Below are 21,901 nucleotides of genomic sequence, written 5' to 3' on the forward strand. Positions count from 1 at the left end.
AACCAAATTAAAGAGAAAGCATGAATCTGCTGACTAAGAAAAGGGTTATTACACCCTTGCTAAGTTTGTTTAAACAAGTCACTCAGATGGGCTAGAAAAAAAATCTTCTGATAAATAGGAGGCATGCTATTGACTTATCTTAAAAGGCTTTTTGAAAAGAATGACTTGAGATTATAAAGCATTTTCCAGATACACAAAGTGCTTCATAACAACTCAGTAAGCTTTAAGGAATGCTTTTTTTTTTAGTACATCACTTTTTTGTTGTGTAAAAGAAAATACCCCCTCTTTCAAAGGGTAATAGCACATTTGATATCACCACTGTTGAAAGTGGAATGGAGTTACAGGAATGAGAAGTATATAATTAGTAAATAATCCCTCTCAACAAATGAGTTAAGTAGGAAAGCCTTCTGAAGGGAGAAAAGAAAAGCCAGAGGTAACACAATCAGTGCATATCAGAAATGCATTTTTATTTTTATTTGAAAACAACTTAAATTTTTAGACAAATGATTTTAGTATATAAATTTGATTTTGTTTTTATACAGAATATAAAGATTTCCCTCATTGATCTTCCATGTGAAGGGTATTACAAGCTTGAAGGGAGATACTTTCTGCACACAAGTGTGTATCTTATATGTAAGGTACTGGAAACCAATGTGTAGTGCTTCCACACATAAATTAGGTCAAGTGACACCACATACTAAAAAGGGGATAAGAGAAATATTCTAGTTAATCAGATTCAAGAAGCAAACATGACACAAAAACTGTAGGTAAGACCAAGTCAGGAATTTTACTTAGGACAGTGCAGATTATACTGGAGTAACAGGTTTGTGAAGCTAGAGTGTATATCACATTAAAACAGCAAGGAAGAGCTCTATATAGAAAGGCTGGAATGAGGGGATTCATCACTAAAGCAAATTAACTTCTTGTCAACTGCCAAAACAAAACAAAACTGAGCATATGAGGGTTAGTATACTGAAGGCATGTTATACCAGTTTTTGTGCAGCATGCTAAAGTTAGTTAGAACTTCTTCACTGGTGCATATGAATCATTAATAGTCACGGAAAGTTTTTTTTGCCCCCTTCTTGCCAGATTTCAGGCATGTCTTATTTTAGATGGAGTATAGCTTTTATCTATAATTTCATCCTGTAAAAACATGTGAAGACAACGTTCATTCTGTGCCAGAGGATGACCAGCGACCCTAGGAATCAAAAATACAAATTTAGTCTAGTAGTTTATAAAAATGAGGAAGGGGGCCAAACACACATTTTAAGGTTAAGAAGCATAACAATTTAGTAATAGTAAGTGTTATTCTCGACTGCCCATAAAGCTATGGTCTATCAACTGACAGTACATTTTCTTTCCTTTGATTCATAAGGATAATTTAGAAAACATTTAACCACCAGCCTTGCACTGCTTCTGGTGTATGTAGCCAATTAGCTTCTTTACATATTATTATATTCATAGGAAACTTACATAAATTTTAAATGTTACAAGTGAAACAATGCCATTGATTCTAAGAATCCACTTTAAAGAAGGAAAAGATATAATCTTCTTGGATTAGAAATATAATGAAGTTCAATAAAAGCCCAAATACTAAGAAAAAGGAACAAATAAATATCCAGGGTTTTTTTTTTTTAATTTTGGTTTGGGTTTTTTTGGCTTGCTTTTTTTTAAAGGTTTCCATCAGACTAAACACTAGATCAGACTGGGCAACAAGATTTCTACTTCAGAATTAAAAAACATCCAAGCTAGCCTTCTCCAAAAGGAAAGTTATATTCATAAGAAGAATGAAGGTTGTGTGCTATAGCAGAAAATTAAAAGTTAAGGGCTTTATATAACTTTCCCTGTTTTTCACTCATACATCTTCAAATTACTATATAAAAATTAAAGTGTTGCTAATAAGTAAGTTCACACAACCGTATTCTCTAGGATTTGATTTTATTTGGTCATATTTAAGACCAATACACAATTATAGTGAGCCCTTTCTTGGCAAAATTCTTCCTATCACTTTGGCCTTTAAAAAATGGCTATGTTTCAAATAGGAATAAAATTAAAAGCTAGAGTTTGAGTGTATTAAAAGTTTCTAAAGTAAAAGATAAACACCACCAAGTCTTCTAACATTTTCAAAAGAATACATTTTGCCATGAAAATTTTAAATGTACACCTCTAAGCAAGACATGTGGCAAAAAAAAAGATGTGACAATGAATATATGTATGTTCATGTATGAAAAATTGTGCTCTACACTGGAATTTGACACAACATTGTAAAATGACTATAACTCAATAGAAAATGTTAAAAAAAAAAGACATGCTGATAATACCTCCATCTGCAATCAAACAAAATGACTGCAGGGGTATTGTACATTTTATTGTTCATGCTAGACATACTATAAATCAGAAAAAAATCATAAGTAAAACTGTATTTTTTAAAATGCAGTAATATGAAATGTAATTTGCATAAATTAGCCAAGAAAAACAAATACAAAACTTAGGTCAACACAAAGATATCAATCACTCTAGTGTGTTAACATTTATCATATGATATTTAACTTGTTATATATTTTTACTTTGTTTAATGATACAAAAAGTAAGTTAGGAAATGACCAAAAGGAAAGGCTGTATTATAGTTCAGTCTTCTATCTAAATTACTAGCAGTCATGTAAAGTCATCTCAGAACACTATTCACTGTTACACCTCAAGTAACAAAACACTTACTTATTTATAAACTGCTCCAGCCCTTGCTTCCTTTCTTCGATAAAATTGTCATCAAATATTCCATCATCTCCTCTAAAAGGAAGCTGACGCAGAAATGCTTTCCCCGGGAGTGGGGGAACTACAACCTAAAACAAGATAAGAAAATTGTTGAACATGTTGGCTGAATTGGGAACATTAATAGAGCATAACATGAAGACAAAATATATCTTCACTATGAAAGCCATTCCACTGTTAAACTAGTTTAAGCATAAAAGGGAATCAATAAAAAATACATTGAAAAAAGATTTGACATTTTGGAAAGATAAACAAAACGCAGAAAAGCCCATCAGACCAAAGCTCCTCACAGCAGGACCCATAGCTTAATTTTCATTTTCCCTGGACTTATCAAAGCACAAGTATACAAAGAGAATAAGCAATACTGAAATAAAGGCTACCATGCCCCTCAGACAGTTCTGATACCACCTGGGGAAGACAATGCTTTATTACAATAGTAACTGCAGAGATCAAAATCAATTAAATGAAGAAGTAAAATATTAACAATGCTCTCTCTAGCACGGGCAGGTAAGAATTCTGTGGTCAATTTTTTCCACCTCATACCATCTGCATACAGTCATTCCTACTTGTGTTTGACGTGGTAACAAAAACTAATCAACAACTCTACTTGTCGCCTCTCTTCCATTTCCAGAGCTAAGAAATATGTCAATTTTGTCCCAAGCCCACTATCCTATCTTTCCACCAAAACCTGTCATTTCTTCTTTTCCACACTAAAGGAACATCTCAAATTTTCCCTGTAAAAGCCTAACTATCTTCTAGAGACAACTTATAACTGATCTCCTTCTTCTGATAATTATCTGGAGCTCAAATTTTTGTTTGAATTAAATAGCACCTAGCTATTTATTTCGGAAGTTAGTTGGGTTATCTATCCCAGGGTTTCTCAGCCCTATTATAGCACTATTAACATTTTGATCTAGGTAGTTCTGTATGTTGTGGGGAGGGGTTTCTTATATACAGTAGGAGACGTATTTAACAGCATCCCAGGCCTCTACCCACTATATGCTGTCAGTAGGCACCCCACAGTTGTGACAGTAACAACCATCTCTAGACATTGTGAAATGTTTCCTGGGGGACAAAACAGCCTGTGGTAGAGACCAAGCAATCCATCCTATTAATGCCTTCAACTCAAGGACCCCTGTCTCAGGCTTCTTATAGTTATTTTAAGAAAAGCTGGGCATTCAACAGAAGCTCAAAAATCTGTTAAATGACTAACCACTTAGTTGAATCCTTGTCTTACATCAAAACGGAAAAGGTATGGGCAAACAATTCAAATAAGGAGAAATATCAATAATAAACATCAGTAATAAAATTCTATATATTTTAAGAGGTAAAACCTAAAACCCTTGATGCAGAGTTTCTATTCTAAAATAATTCAACAAGTTAAAAAAAAAGAAAGAACAACACAACTTCATACAACTCAGCAAAAAAAAAAAAAAAAAGCAAAAAAGAAACACAAAACCAAATGCCCAACATAAACTTTATAATTCCTTCCCAGATCTATCCTTCTCAGATGACCAATGATTAAGACATCTAAAGACTTTTTCTTCATTAATTTGCTTTGTCATTCTTGAATCTTTCCCCTATATTAGCATTTGTCAAATTGAGAGTTAAAACCTGCAGGGAACTTGCTACTGAAAAGTAGGGATCATGACCACTAACTGAGCTCCAGTAGAATGGCTATATGATGGGTAGGGAAAAACATCTGTATCTATAAAGCTATTATGAAAAAAGGAATCTAGAATCAGTACATTAAATAAATGACCACCATTAATTAAGGCTTTAGCATGAAATTTAAGATTAAAGATTACTATTATCATCTGTAGAGATACATTCCTATTAATATTCAAAATAGTCATTGAAATGGATGGTGAGGTTGTAGGCAACAGGATTAATCACCTACAAAAATCATGAGTGGTTTGTCCAGCTAAGATCCCAAAGATCTTCAACAAATTATTTTTGCTTAAGCAGTCTGAAAAGATCTAGTCAGAATTCTTATACCAATTTAAATGTCATGAGTCTGATGATATGTGTGTATGTGTGGCAAGGAGACATGAGGATATCTGGCCAGCATAATAGTGAAAGCACCCTGTGCGGAAGGTAACAGCTGAATGAATGGTAAGGCGCGCAAGGTCCTGGGTTCAATCCTCAGTACCTCAATTTAAAAAAAAAAAAAACAGTGAAAGCATACTGAAATAAAAGCTAAAAGATTTAACCATAATGACCAGCAAACACAATAAATGTCCCCTAGTTCTAGTATAATAGATTTTAATTAAAAGTCCTAATATATAAATAAAACAAATGATTAATTGTTCTTAGCAATACTCTACAACTTTTACATAGGTTAAATGTTCCAAATAATTAACTGGTCTAATGTTAAAAGTGAAGTATTGTGCTTCAAAGGACACCATCAAGTAAAAACAATCTACAGAATGGAAGATTTTTGCAAACTGTAAATCTGATAAGGATTTGTAAGAGTTTTTAAAAGTATTCTAGATACAACTCAATAATAAAAAGAAACTCAATTAAATAGGCAAAGGATCTGAAAAAATATTTTTCCACAGAAGATATATAAATGGCTGATATATACATAAAAAGATGGTCATCATCTTTAGGAATCAGGAAAATGAAAACCACAATGAGATACCACTTCATACACACTAAGCTGTAATAAAGCAATCAGGTAACAGTAAGTGTTGGTGAAGATCTGGAGAAAAGTGGGACTCTCATACATTGTTGGTGGGAATGTAAAAATAGTACAGCTGCTTTGGAAAACACTCTGAGAGTTTCCTCAAAAGGTTAAACAGAGATATCATATGATCCAGTAAATCCTAGGTATATAACCAAGAGATGCAAACACGTTATGTCCAGAGAAAAACCTATACATGAATGTTCACAGCGGCATTATTCACAAGTCAAAAAGCAAGAACAACCCAAATGTCTGCCAATGATAAATGGATAAATAAAATGTAGTGTAGCAACACAAGAGTATTTTCTGGCAATAAAAAGAAAAGAGGCAGTGATTTAATCATACAACAGGATAAACCTTGAAAACATGATCAGTGAAAGAAGCCAGATGCGAAAGACTACATATTCTATGCTTCTATTTATATGAAATGTTCAGAATAGGCAAGTCCATAAAGTAGATTAGTAGTTGTTTAAGACTAGGTAAGGAGGGGTTGGAAGATAAATTGGTAGTGATTACTAATGAGTGTGGGATTTCTCATATGGAGTGATTACAATATTCTAAAATTGTAGTGATGGTTGCACAACTTTGTGAATATGTGAAGAACCACTGAACTGTGCACTTTAAATGAGTGAACTATATGGCATGTGAATTATATGCCAATAAAGCAGTCATAAAAAAGTGATGTATACATTCACAAAATGCTTATTAAACACTCCAGTGTGCCAAATGTTATCTCAAGCAAAGCCAAAAGCCTATCATGACACTTCTTCTCCTAAGTCAGACAGAAAAAGACAAATACTATATGACCTCACTTACACGTGGAATCTAAAAAAGTCAAACTCAGAGAAAAGAGAGTAGTAGAATAGTGGTTTCCAGGTTGAGGGGTAGGGGAAATGGGGAGATACTGGTCAAAGATGAGTTGTAAGATGAGTAAGATCTGGGGATCCAATGTACAGCATAGTGACTACAGTTAACAAGATTGTATTGTACTCTTAAAAGATGCTAAGAGAACAGATCTTAAATGTTACCACTCCCACCACCACCACCACCAAAAAAAAAAAAAAACAACTATGTGAAGTTATACATGTATTGACTAACCTTGTTATGGTAACCATTTATACACACACACACACACACACACATAAAATCATTGTGTAACATAACTTAAACTTACACAAGGAGCTCTCAAATGTTGATACAGTAGATGAATCTTCAAAAGTAAATATTCCAAACAAGGAATACAGTATTTCTGTTTATTAAGGTCTTCTTTTTGTCTTTTTATGAAGTTTTAAAGTTTTCTTTGTCTTATATTTCCAATTTTACTCCTAAGTATTTTATACTTGGATATTCTTTTGAGTAAAATTGTTTTTCCATTTTTGATGGAATGCTATGATTTGTGTATGTTGCTCTTGTATCCAGCCACATTTATCTGGTTAAGGAACTCTTCTTTTCATTTCTAGCTTACTATGCTTCAGAAGTGAGCCCAACCTAGCCTTAACCTACTTCAGGGCTCCTACCACACCCACTTCTTATTCGACTACACTCTAGTCACAAAATAACTTTTCATAATTCTGTGTGTACTATGCCCTTCCATGATGCCACTGATGTCATTCTGATGGAGGGCTGGATTGAGGGACATTAGAATGAGACCTTGTTCTATTTTGCACCCACAGCCACCAAATTTTCTTCTAAGAGAAGACAGTTCTTACCCAGATACATTAAAATTGCAGGTAGCAATCCATTAGCCATGATATAAAAAGCTAGTCTGAAGAATATTGACACCCCACAGAGTAAAGTAAGGACTGGTTTATGTTATATGTAAATGTGTGATGATAAAAAATGTATTATGAGTCAGTAAAAAAAGTGGAAATACACTGACATGGGAGAAGTACTGAGGAAGAGGTACTTGGCAAGGAGGGAAAGGGGAAGGTGGAATAATAAGATGAGGGAAAGGAAGGAAGCAACAGCGAGAAAGTTCTAAGAAGTGTTACCCACATGTGAGTCAGCAAAGGCCTCAACTGGGCCACTGAAGTAGACATAAGAAGAGAGAGTACGAAGGAAAAATTATACACTTCCCCCACCTCCTATGAACTAAAATGAAATTAAGTATTTGAAAAAAAAATACTTGCTTTTACCCACTTTATTCAAGATAATTTTCCTGAGAGATCTTAAACATTAAAATTTGGAATGTTTTACTGCAAAGTCATATTACAAATAATTCTTACCTTGCTTTCTCTTTCTAATTCACTTCGCAGCCATTCAAAGTCACTGTATCTTCTTCTAACGGTAGATTCTTTCAGCTTGAAAATAGGCAGATTTGTCTGAAACGAGAAATCACTCCTAAGTTGAAACATGTTACAGGGACTTCAAAAAAGCTGGGGGTTGGGGGTGGATCGTTTGTCAAATTGTTAATATGGCAAGCCCAGTTACCTCAAAACAAGAAAATCATAAAGTTATTAAGATGAGGTTTTACTTCTAATAAAATCAAACTTGGCCATTAAAAGTATATTGTTTATACAAGAATACAATTTCTAGTTTGCATGTTTGTGCATATGCTCTTGGATATCATCCTGCATGAAGTTAGTTACATAAATATGGGTCGTTTTTTTCTATTTCAGTGAGCTGTAAAAATTTAACTGAACAGGAGTGAGATGAAACTAGCTCTTTTTGTTATCCAATTTAGATACAGTTTAGCATACAATGCTCAACCTCAGGAAAAAGAGGCCTTAACTACTTTGGAATGAAATATAAAATATTTTGTTATTATGATTGGATCAGATGTTTCATAATGAAAGAAATGAATAAAAGATTCTTCTTAATGGTCTTCTTAAAAAATGCCAGAACATAGCAGGGTAAGAGTACAATGTATGCACTCTTTCACCAGTAGGAAATTAGCAATCATATACATTAGATCACGTCACTGATCCAGAGCTTTACAGGCTGAGGGCAAGTTTAGGAACTGAAAACATAATGCCCAGTACCTTGAGGTAAGACTATTCCTTATAAGACTGCAAAGACCACTTCTGTCAAATTCTAAACTTAAAAGTATCAGAAAAGATTTCTATTATCTTTTACTGGTCCCTAGAAAGAGAAAATATACTACCAAATACAATTTTAAATGGCTTATGATTAAGGACTATTAGCAGAACCTGTATACCACCACAATTTTATAATTAAGAATAGAGCTTAAAATGCACATAATATAACAAAGTTGGTAGGGGACAGAAATGACCTAACACAATTAATGCCTTACCATACTGAAAATGCTATTTAATACTATATACACTCAGATTATATTTTGTCCTTAATTCAATCTTTGTACTTACAGAACTGCAAACCATTTTAAAGCTGAAAAGAAAAAACTTAAGTGCCACTGGAAGGAAAGACTGTCCCTACAGGGACATCATCATGTAAAATTCACCCCTAAGAAAATTCCAATCATTTGTTAAACTTAATGCCACTAGTAAGTGTCATTTAGCAAAAGAAAAGCTTTTTATTCAGGATCTTAAATCTATTCTGTAGTGGTTTCAACTTTTTCTAACGTGTATTAACTTCTCCATGTTGTACACCTTATAGCTTGGAATCTTTACAGATGCTATTGGGCATAACACTGTATAGGTTTCAGGCATGAAACCAAATCTCACAAGAGGTTTAAAAGCACTTGAATTTTCTTTCCCAGGTAACCACAACATTTGTTCATTGTATTAATGACTAAGAGCAAAACTGCACCTAACAAGACTCTTATTATACTAAAAGTCAAGCTTATATTTAGAGACGCTGGCTTGCTGTACAGAGGGGTATTCTCATTCCCCACAGGGAATAAAATTAGGTCCCCTGGAGAGCAGGATGGTAATTCCCAGAAAGAAAGCACTGGATTATTTCTCTCTAATTTCACCCATTGGCTTTTTAACCAGGTTCACCCTTCCGCATTAAAATATTAAGTCTTTGTAAGTGTCTAAAGATAGATAGGCCTTTACAGAATTAAGTGTTTTCTGCAGGTGAGATTTTACATTTTAAATTCCCTCCTCTCAAATTACTTTACAAAAGGGATTAGCTGCTCTCTTTATTCAATATGTTAAGATCAAGCTTGTGAAAAAGAGTTCCCTAAGAATTTTCATACTTCTGGGTACGGAAGTCTATAAAGTTAATCTCTGAAACAACATATCAAGCTTACAGGTACAATGTTGAGGGAAGAGTGCCAATTCAGCTCATTTTACCTCCATTTTCCCTTTTGAACTTTTGACACAATCACGATTATATCTGATTCATTTTAACAGAAGGGTAGTGGGAGAAAGAAAAAGTCCATTCCGTTCTATGATTAGCTAATAGTGTGATAGATTATATATATTTTAAAAAGGATCTTGGTTATTAGCTTAAGAAAATTTAATAGTTTTCTCAGCTGGCTATGATTTCTCTTTATATGAGGACGCTTTAGAGTTTTGACAGTCACATCGAGTAATTCTTATTTGCCCATTACATTTACAGTGGTTTAAGTGTGCCTGTTAATGTCTCCCTGATTATCAAAAGGACTTTCAATTCAACTTGATTAAAATACAAATGAAAGATGCTGAGGTTTTTTGTTTATGCCACTGAACTATCACCGTTAATTACAAACTCTTATGATTGGTCACTTTCAACTTATTTAACCCTTGTAAAATATTCTAATTTGGTTTTCTAAAGAGGAAAGAGTAAGGTTAATTTTTTTTCTTACAGCCTTGGGAGAATTCAACTAATATTACAATTTGGGAGCCTCTATAAAAGGGCATAATGCTACATAAGATGTGGAATATAATGATGAGTAAGATACAGTCCTAGTCCTTATGAAGCTTATAGTATGTTAGAAGCTAAGCATATAAAAACTTAAATTTACATGGTTAACAATACCATACACCATAAATAAAAACAAAGTTGAAAGACCACAAACTGTAGACAAATACCTGTAGTATAAAACAAAGGAATAATTTCATTAAAATGTAAAGAACGTAAAAACTAATGAAAGATAAAACTGAGTAACCTGAAAAACAGAAAAGGCAGCACACAGAAAAATGACATCAGTAATGTTCAACTTCACTCACAAAAGAAATGCCAGTCAAAACATTAAGATCCCATTTTCAATTATCAGGCAAGCAGGTATTAAATTTTAATACCCATGATCATGATGGTGAAAGTAGAGAAAGAGGCATCTAAAAAACTTGCCAATGACAGTGAAAATTGGTACAACCTTTAAGGAGGGAGTTTTGGTGACTCACTCTTTTAAACGCATTTATCTTTTGAGCCAACAATTCCACCACATATTAATCCTACAAATATTTCCACATATACAAAAAGATGCTGGTGCACAGATGTTTATTAGTATTGTTTATATAGTAGCAAAAAAATTTCAAAAGCCCAGAGAACTAAAAATTTATAAATCTGTTACAAATATAAAATGAAGTATTATACAGCTTCTACAAAATATAACCAGCCACAGACTGATCAGGAAGCCTGCCTAAGATGTGTTAAGTATAAGAAGTTTCAGATTATAAATCAATTAAAGATGTTAAAAAAAAGTGTAAGAAGTTTCTGAACAGTATCTATAGTAGGATACCATTTGTATAATAAAGAAAAGAACACAAGAATTAACAATTGATTTAGTCAGTATTATTTTAACACATAGAGGTATCTCCCTGTGAGCACCAGGAGTTAATAAGCATCTCTAAACAGGAAAGAATCTTTGAAACAAAAAAACAGAACAGAGAGGTAACCATGAATTCAACAGATTAGCTACATGTACTAGAAAGAGGAAACATGAAAACAGTTGGTTCTATCTTTATCACAAGAAAAAAAAATTCTTTTGGTAACTATGTACTATGATAGATGTTAACTAGATATATTGTGGTGATCATTTCACAATGAATACAAATATCAAATCATTATGTTATACACCTGAAACTAATATAATGTTATATGTCAATTATACCTGAAAAAATAAAAGGTGGTTCTAGCTGGTTTTCAGTTTTATCTACTTGAAGAATATGGAAAAGCGACTCCTGAGGCAAATTATGGCAAAAAGATGTTTAAATGCTTTACTTCAGATACCATTTAAAATGCTTTAAATCCCACCCCTGGGCATATATCTGGGGAAAACTATAATTCAAGAAGACACATGCACCCCAATGTTCACAGAAACACTTATTTAAAATAGCCAAGACATGGAAACAACCTAAATGCCCACTAACAGATGACTGGATAAAGATGATCTGGTGTATATGTGTACACACACACACACACACACACACACACACACACACACACACACAGGAATATTACTCAGCCATAAAAATGAAGTAATGCCATTTGCAGCAACATGGAGAGATCTAGAGATTATCAACCTAGAGATTATCATATTAAATGAAATCAGACAGAGAAAGACAAATGTCCTATCACTTACATGTGGAATGTAAAAAAAAGATACAAATTTTGTTTACAAACCCAAAACAGACTCACGGACAAAGAAAACAAACTATGGTTATCAAAGGGGAAAGGGCAGGGGAGGAATTAGGGGTGGGATTAACAGATACACATTTCTATATATAAAATAGATAAACAACAAGGACCTACTGTATAGCACAGGGAACTATATTCAAGTTCCTGTAATAAGAATGGGATATATTATAATATAATGGAAAAAATCTGAAAAAAAAGTATGTACATGTATAACTGAATCACTTTGCTGTAGACCTGAAACTAACACTGTAAATCAACTACACTTCAATAAAAAACAAAGGTAAAGAAAAAGCTTATTCAGAGAGAACTAAAGTGCTGAATTCTGAAATTAAATGTAAATCAGAATTAATTATGATTCATTTACTTTAAGATGACTAAACTTTTGAAACTTAAAAGGCAGGATTTAGTATTTTCTCATCCTTACATTCATATTTTCCCTCTAATTTTTTTTAAGGTCAAAACAAAATATTTTAATTCTTCATGAATATTAGTATGGCTTTTAAGATCTCCTTTAAAGAAAAACCAGCAGTCAAGCCAAAAAATTATACAAGATTAATACTGAATTTCCTTATTTAATGGGGGAGAAATTAACATCCTTCTGATTTTAAGGAAAGTCGCTCTAGTTGTTCAAGCTGAGCATAAACGAGAAACCACTATTTTCCTCTAGTTTCAGTTCATTTTACCTAATAGGAGAAAGTGTCCAACTCAATTATTTGTATGAAATAACATTATTTGTAGGAACAGTGACCAGAGGCAGGCAAGATCAAAGACAAGGCAAATGAACAAGTCCATCATTAGGCAAAAACCATAAACCAAGCCACAGCATTTAGCTATCTGTATAGGTGTGTGTTACCAGTAAATGCTGAAGATGAGTTTGAATAACCTTAGTCTATTTTAGACTTTTCAATTTTGTTCATGGAGTTATGGAAGTTCTTCAAAGTAAAGACAGAGGCTACTTATAAACATTTACATCAACAACTCTCACAGGACCTATAAGAAACCACAAATTATTAAAAATTTAAAGCTATGCCAGGGCTATGGCCCAAACTAACATTTTAAAGGCAGAAGATTATAATTATCTGCTGAAAAAGTTAAGTTGTTGTCTGTATTCCATAAAGTCTATAAAAACTATTTTATTCCACATTCAAAATATGCTTTTATTAATCATTTTAAGCCAAATAAGTTAAATGTCACCACTACTTAACATTTCTTTGGAAAACTATAAAACAGATTACCTACATTAAAAAGGGAGACAGAAAAAACAAAAATATTCAGATCTGGCACAGAAAACTTCTAAAATCCTATCTAAATATGGAACAAAATACTAAAAAGAACAAAAAAAATCAAAATCTCTACTCCATGGGAGGTGAGTATAGCTCAATGGTAGAGTGCACACTTAGCATGCACAAGGTCCTGGGTTCAATCCCCAGTACTTTAATTAAAAATAATAATTTAAAAAATGTAACCTTAAAAAAAAGGAATCAAAATCTCTACATCATATCCTATTCCTACTACTGAAATCAAAGATGTTTTCTTTAACCTGGTTATGCTTCAGAATTACCAGGGTAGCTTTAAACAATTTCTTAAATGTAGTATAACAAAAATATAGAGAAGTGCACAAATACATTGAGGGTACAACTCAATGAGTTTTCCAGTGGTAGCAATCTAGGTAGTCTCTTAAAAAAAAATCAAACCAAAAACAAAACAAAACAAAACACAACACAGAAACAAATCCAGTCCTGAAGCTTACCTCAGATCAACTAAATCAGATCCTAAGGGAATGAGCCTTTTAAAATAGTTCCCTAGACGATTAATACACAAAAGTTTAAAAACCATTACTATACCACACCTGATTGGCTCAAAGGATCATACAACAGGCAGCTAAAGCAGTGCTAAGAGGGAAATTTATAGCTATAAATGTCCACATTAAAAAAGAAGAAGTATCTCAAATGAATAACCCTAACTTCCACTTTAGGAAACTAAAAAAAGAACTAAATACGCAAGTAGAAGGAAAGAAATAATAAAGATCACAGTGGAAATAAATTAAACAGAGAAAGGAACAACAATAGAAAGGATAAATGCAAGACAGTCAATGCAATGAAAGAAATGGGAGATTTTAATCTAATTTGAGATTATTTGTAATATCTTGCTTTATAAAACTTTGATACGTAGTCATACTACTCCTTCCATGGGAGAAGAAAATCATAGTAACCCTTTTTCACTCTTAAACTTTAAAATCTAAGAGGTCCATTCAGTATAAAAATACACACTTTCTAACATTTTATATTATGATAGTGATTAAGAGCTCAGTCTGTGTCTAGGTTCCAATTACAGTAAGGCTACTTAGCTATGGACATGGGCAAATTAATCTGTTTCTCAATTTGCTCATTTATAAACTGGGGATAATAGTGTGAAAGTATATTTAAATAGATGCTTTAGAAGTTGAACTAAACCTAGATAATTTCTTTTCTACTACTTAGGAAATCATATAAAATAAATTATTTTGAAATTAATTTGTAACACTGGAAGACCATGTTCTTGTAACCCTATCTCAGTTTTTGTAGTAATTAAATGAAGTAGTACATATAAATATGCTTAGAACCGTACCTAGCACACAATAATTGCACAGTAAGTTTATTTTTTTCTTGTTACTCCCTTTGTGTCTTTTTAAAACTTAACAAAAAGTTCTAATATTATAATTCTCCCCTATGTCTTTAATCAGTGTTATTGTTACAATTGCTTTGTAAATATTCTACACATGGTTCTTTTTGCTGAACCACTTAGAGTAAATTGCAGACATAACCCTTTACCACTTAGAGTGTATTTCCTAAGACATTCTCATATATAACCAAAGAACAAGGACCGAATACAGGACATTTCACAGTGACATAAAGTCCATATCAAACTTTACCACTTGTCCTAATAGCATCTTTTATAACTTAAAGAAAACCAAAATCCAGTTAAGAATCAAGCATCGCCTCATTATTTTTTTTTAACATTTAACATTTTTACTGATTTGACACAAAATGAAGATACTATAAAATTCTTTACAAGATTCACATTGGTGACAGATTGGTTAAGGAGTATCATTAGTTCAGAGTATTTAAGTTGAGCCCTGCACAAAGAAAACACAAAATGCCCATAAATATGACAATTAAGCTTGATAGAGACATCCCTAAATTTGACGAGCCTCAGAATGTACATGGCATTACAAATAATAATATACAACACTAACTTTTTTTTCTAGATTATCATTAGTAAAGAACAAATATTTTTCCTCCACATTGGAGGAAGGCAACATCTTTTTACTTTTTCTATAAAAAATGATATTATAAAATTGCTGTCATATGTAGAAGTTATCAATGAGTATGCAGCAAAAAACCCTCAAAAATATAGAATAGTCTAATATATATAGAATATATAGAATAGTTTAATAAAATTATGTTAATTTTTGGATTTTGTGATGTCAGTGATATTCTGCAGTTTTCTTTTTTCTTGAAGTACAGCTGATTTACAATATTACATTAGTTGCAAGTATACAACATAGTAATTCAAAATTTTTAAAGATTATACTCCATTTAAAGTTATTATAAAATACTGGCTATATTCCGTGTGCTGTACAATATATCCTTGTAGCTTATTTATTTTATATGTGCCTCAATATCATTTTAGTCTTCAACCTAGAGCAGTTCCTGCCTTTCTGCCATTCAAGACATTGACAATTTCAAAGAATGCAGGCCAGATAATTTGAGATACATTATACATTTGAGTTTGTCCTTTTCCTCATGACCAGTTTCGTGTCGTTCATTTTTGGCAGGAATGTTCCTAACGGCAGGGATGTTGAATCATTCTCAGTACATCACATCAGAAAGCACGTGATGTCAGCTTGTCCTATTATTTGATCACTTGGTTAAGGTGAGGGCAGTCAGATTTCTCCCATGTAAAATGATCTTTTTCCTCTTTAAGTTTTTTTTTTTATTCTTACTCTTACCCTTCATAATAGAATTTAGTGCCATTTGGCATTTAGCCAGCTAACTTTAAAACTTACAGAACTGCCAGAGCAAAGAATGAATTTTGCTTCTTGGAGAATTCACATTTTTAGGTAAAGTTATCAGGAGAGAGACTGGCTTACTGCAGAAAAGTTCTACTCTCTGCCAAATAGAGTGTGATCATGCAGATGTGTAAGTACATGATGTTCAGAATTTGTTGATTTAGAAAAATTAAGAAGACAACTTACAGTCTTCTGGGTTAGAATGACGGCATGGTTATTTGTTCCTGCACTATGCAAAATTCAGGGCAATTCTCAAGCAATTCTCAAGCTCATGAAAAGGTGATGGACTATCACTGTATAAGAAACCTAGGCTATTCAAAAAACTAGGAAAGAACAGGACTAGCCACCTGAAGAGAGCTGTTCAATATTATTTTATTGCTCTTTATTTTTCCTAATAATATATCAGAAGCAAAACTCCAAAGGGATGAAATATTCTAAGAGATGCCTGCATACCTGATACTCTTAAAATGCTATTTATATAAAAGAGAAACCAGCCATTTCCCACAAGGTATTACTAATCACATAGGGTAAAACCATCAGGAATCCAAATGGACACTATATACTAAAGAACAGATTTTAAAACCATGGTATACGGCTCTAAAACAAGTGCTCCCTTCAAATCCAAGCAGAGGAAACTGACACATTACTGGTCTCCAAAAAGCTAGGTCTTACACACTTACACAGGCTGACCTATTAAAGTCAGCAGCTCACAGATACCCTATATGTAACCTGATTATCACAGATAGCGGAGGAGAAAACTAAGCCTCAAAATGTAATCACCTGAATATAGCTTAACAATAGATATTAGAAAAATGTTTATTAGGTGTTTCTAGTATTTCTTCAGATAGTGTCATGTGTACATTTGAAAAGAGACTGGCAACGACATCAAAAGTATACTCAATAGACCATACTCTATTCAACCAATCCTAAGAGATGTAAATGGATGCCTCACTACAGTTCTCATTAAACGGTTGCATTTCTCCAGATATCTACATCTAGAGATAAAGGATAAGCTGAGAAATGCTTAAGCTATTACCTCGCCCTTCAGTACTTTTGATACTTGTTTTACCTAACCTGGAACAGCATGAATAACTGGAGATATGGTTTATAACCTAGATGAACTCTAAATATGGCTGGGGAGAAGTCATTTAAGTGAAGAATAAGCTTTCAGTCTGGTGAACCTTTGAAATGTAGATTGTCACTAAGCCAAGGTATTTAGTTTAGTTTCTCTCTTTCTGTTTTAAAAAAAAATAAGGACATGGCCTTCTAGTGATACAACTTCCCATTACTTAAAAAGAAGTATCCTTTATGGTATAATTTCCAAAACAGTAGAGAAGAAATTATCTAGCCTGGTTTAATGCATAAACCAAGTAATTCCATATACTTTTCCTACTTTGTCCGTATTTTTCATTTGTGAATGACAACAAGATTCATTTGAATTCATACGAGGTTTTTAATGAGGAACCTTTAATGAGGAAGGAATTGTGCAGTAATAACTCTATTGTAAAGGAAAATTCATTGTTTTTTTAAGAAGTTTTTTTTAAGAGAGATTCATTCTTAATAGTTAATGAACACTTACATAATCCTACAGGCTTCTGCTGAAGCAAAACTGCCTATTAATAGTATAAGATGTTTTCTGAACAATTTTTAAAGTGTGAAAGTCTTTTCTCTTTCCAACTTGCCTAATTCTAAGAACTGCCTCTAGAGTTTTTAAACACACTCCCATTCGCACAAACTCCAAGTACCCCCATCTAGAGAATCTCATTCAAATTAGTATGGGTTGAAATCCAAACATCAGTATTTTAGGTGATTCTAAGATGCATCCAGGGTTGAGAACCACTGTCCTAGACTTATTAAATGTGAAACACAGTATGGGAGACTCAGGAATCTGTATGATCTAGTGATTCTAGTTCAGCCAGGACAGATATGGACAATAATATTTTACCTCTTCAAGGAAAGTGATTTGGAACTAACACTATGAGAATACCGAACTGGAAATGGGATGCAAAGTCATTATAAGTAAAACTATGATATAGAAACCAATGAAAGACTATTAGTTAAGAAGCTTTACTCAGTAAATGTATTCTAAACTTCTATACGTGCATTAGCAGGCATATATGGACTACAGGGATCTAAAAAAGACATCTACCTTAAGAAATATTTACAGCACAATATGAGGGGGTGGAGGAGGGGAGCAAAGAAGTTTCTAAGATTTATTACCTTCATAGACTTTTGCTGTTTAGACAAAATGGTGGAAACCTATACTAGAGTACAAGGTAGAAATGAAATTGACACAAAACATATATACACATGCATACATTAGATTAACATTGTATGGTAGGCTCATAAAAAGTATCCTGACAATAAAAAAAAAAGGACAATGTGGTACATGCTCATTTGCAGATATTACATTCTGACATATAGTTGATCCTTGAACAATGCCAGGGTTAGGGGCGCTGACCCTCTCCAGAGTCCAAAATCCAAGTAAAATTTACAGTTGGCCCTCTGAATACACACAGTTCCTCCATATTCGTGGTTCCACATCCACAGATTTAATCAACCAAAGAGTATGATATACTGTAGTATTTAATACAGAAAAGAATCTATGTATAAGTGGGCTTGTGCAGTTCAAATCTATGTTGTTTAAGGATCAACTGTATATTCTTTCAGACTTCTATATATACACATTTTATTTTTATTAAATATATTATTAGCTTCTCATTTGATATCGTTAACATGACTGTATATAGACATCGCCTATGTGAGAGGTAATACAGTACAATGGTTAAAGCACACAGCTCTGAAACCAGACAATCTGGTTTTGATCCCAACTCTGGCATTAACCAACTATCTGATCCTGGGCAAAATGCTATGGATGAGAGCTAGATGAAGCTTTAGATCCAGGGAATTTATATCCTTTCCTTAGATCAAACCCCGAAAGGCAAAATTACTGGGTCCAAAGCTATAAAGGTTAAGACTTCAAATGTCCTCCAGAGAGGCTACCTTGCTGTAGATTAAGGAGGTACACAACTGTAGTAGGCTATTACTTCAGTGGCTTACAATAAACCATGCCTCTTGGTATCTTTTTTTCTGTATTCTCTCCCATTATTTGCTTGGCCATGTGACTACTGCCTTTCATCAATGGTATATTAGCAAATATTTGTGAATTACAATAGGGCTTGTTCTCTTGGAACATTTGTTCATGAAGAAATTCTCTCTTGGAGCCCAGCCACCATTACTCTGTTAGAAGTCTAACCATCCAAATGAAGGCAAACTCAGGACCTCATCAACAGCTCCAGCTTATCTCCCAGATGGTAGCTAGTACCAAACTGCCAGCCAGCCATATGACTGGGGTCATCTTAGAAATAAACCCTCCAGCCCCAGTCAAGCTGCTCCAGCAGATATCAAGGAGAACAGAGATAAACTGTCCCTTCTAAGATTTGATCAAACTGTAGAACTATGATAGTGAATGTTAATTGTTGTTTTAAGCCACCAACTTTTGAGGATCTTTGTTACACAGCGATAGATAACTGAATCAGTGACCTGACTTTGGTAGAGTAATGCTAAATAAGAAGAAACTGAGAGGATAGTATTTCAAATATAAAAACTTGACCTAAAAAGCGTATATACTTTCAACATTTTTAAACTCTTTGCTATTTACTTTTACTTCCTGATTAGCTCTTGACTATTTTCTGAGTAACTGAAGTTTCCAGAAAATCCAAAAGAGTTAATTGATTCTGGATTATTTAGAGGAAGTATTCCTCCGTAACTTAAGAAGCTGATCAAATGAGCTCAACCTGAAGATTTTCTACTCTAAACAAAGGCAAAGTTCTAAAATAAAAGTTATAATTTAAGACTGAGGTGCTTTCTCTAGAATAACTTGACAAACCTCTAGTTTATCTGTCTAGAACAGATAGTATGAAATAGTTTGCCACCTATATTATAAAAGAATGAAGCTGAGGTATTTCTTTGAAGAATTACCTGGAAAACTATAAAAAACGTAAAAAATGGTATTTATTTAGTCTTAATTCTCTAAAACATAAGTGATCCCTGTATTAACACATTCCTTTCTCTTCTAGTCAGAGTGATTAGCTATAATAAGAGCAACTAGACAACGATATTAAACACTATATGCATGCATGCTTTAAATTTACAAATTGACAGCAGTACCATTATGATACTTCACTCCTTTCATAAAGCCCCAGAATGATTATTGTTCTAATAATCTGAAAGTACTCAAATCACTAATACAAAATCTTTTTATTAGAAATAGTAAGTAACTCTCTAAGAATCTTCATAATAAACCATGGTTAACAGCACAGGTCACAAGAGGAGTCATAACTTGTCATCCACGTTTCAGTACGTTAATAATTAGGTCAGTATAATTTTAAAAAATTATGGCCAGCAGACCCTCTTTAATTGTTAAGTGTAATCAGTGTTTGAGGTAGGGCTGGAGAGCAGAGCATTCTGGTCTTTTCTCAAAATTTAAGTTCATTTCAGAGTACTCTGTCTCACCTCTTTTCATATGTCTCCTTCCTTGCCCTCTCTTCCAAGTTGTGTTGTGAAGTCTGTAAGAAAAGGAAATCATCCCAGATCCTTTCACCTCTAGCCCCTAAGCCCTACCTGGAAGTATGGTGAATAAGTTATTTTAAATCATGACATTTATAAGTATTAATTATGAAGTCTCATAAGCCATTAAACTGATGTTACTTAGAATGCTAATAAGTATACAGAAAAGGCATTTATTGAGAATCTACCATGAATGCTGGACTAAGTATATAGACATTGTCTCTGACGTAGAAGATCTTATAATGACAAGGATAGGTTAGGGTAAGGAGGTACACATTAAGGAGAGTGGAATATCGTGCAGAAGTGTCTGTAAGATAGTATACAATGTGGGGAGTATACTATTATGATAAGGACATGTATGCACATCCTGTTAGGCTTAGAGACCTTAAAGCCAACAGAAAATTTTTCTAAGTATACTTTCATAGCTGCTTACATCATCATGTATCAAAAGTTTTCAAGTTTAGTTATGGATGAAAAGTTCAGAGTCTGTTTTTTCCATTTACTTAAGATATTCAAGGTTATAGTCATTAAGGTTGTATCTCAGAGAGACACTTAAGGTTCAAATAATTGTTACATCCCTTTTAGTGGTTGAAGTTCCTGACATGATATACATTGTTGGGGGGAAAAATGCAAGCAAATATACATGAATATACATACATTCATTATTTCCTTTGTATGATTGTAGACTTAGCATAACAGAAGCTAATCACAAGTTTGTGACACAATTTCTGATTCCTGGAAGCAGGAAAAAAAAAAACCAGACAAGTTAATCAAGCAGACCTGGGTTCAAGCCCTCCTCTGGAACTCATTAATAGTATGACCATATCAAGTTCTATCCTCTAAATCTGAGCGGCAGCATCTTTAAAATTAAGATACTGCCACTTAGCTCAATTAAATAGGAACTACTATTACTTCATACATATTAACACTTATTGGATACTTAGCATAGTGCAAATACTATGCCACATGTCACATTTAATCCTCTGAAGTATCATTTTATGGCTGAAGAAGCTCAGAAAGAGGAGTTATATGAAACTTGTTCAGGGTCACATGTCTACTAATAGGCAAGAGATAGAGAGGATTCTTACCTATGTTCAAAGTTCATGCTCTTAAGGAACACTATGGTCAGAGTACCTGACCCAAAAGAGATATTAAATAAAAAAGGTTAAAACCTCTACTAAATATTAAATATTGCAACAACTACTATGTGCAAAGAGCTAAGTAGCACTTGGTTAAGAGGCTTTTAAAGATATTTGAACACTGCATAAAAAGTGCTTCTGAGTTCTCATAAATTAACATTAAAAGCATAATAATATGAGTAAGACCTCTTCTGTGCAAAA

The 21,901-nt window shown here is 33.2% G+C and overlaps 1 protein-coding gene across 1 annotated transcript in view; it reads right to left on the reverse strand.

Annotated features, from left to right (window-relative positions):
* Positions 1-446: 446 nt before the first annotated feature.
* Positions 447-21,901, reverse strand: part of SNX3 (sorting nexin 3) — a 37,505-nt gene continuing 16,050 nt past the window's right edge. The window contains exons 2-4 of the mRNA XM_006205631.4: positions 7,681-7,776; positions 2,716-2,840; positions 447-1,198 (exon numbers count right to left, since the gene is read on the reverse strand). Coding sequence (XP_006205693.1) covers positions 1,093-1,198; positions 2,716-2,840; positions 7,681-7,776 — 327 coding nt within the window. The 3' untranslated portion in view covers positions 447-1,092. The remainder of the gene's footprint in view (positions 1,199-2,715; positions 2,841-7,680; positions 7,777-21,901) is intronic.

Source organism: Vicugna pacos, chromosome 8 (assembly GCF_048564905.1).
Source record: "Vicugna pacos chromosome 8, VicPac4, whole genome shotgun sequence".
Lineage (NCBI taxonomy): Eukaryota > Metazoa > Chordata > Mammalia > Artiodactyla > Camelidae > Vicugna > Vicugna pacos.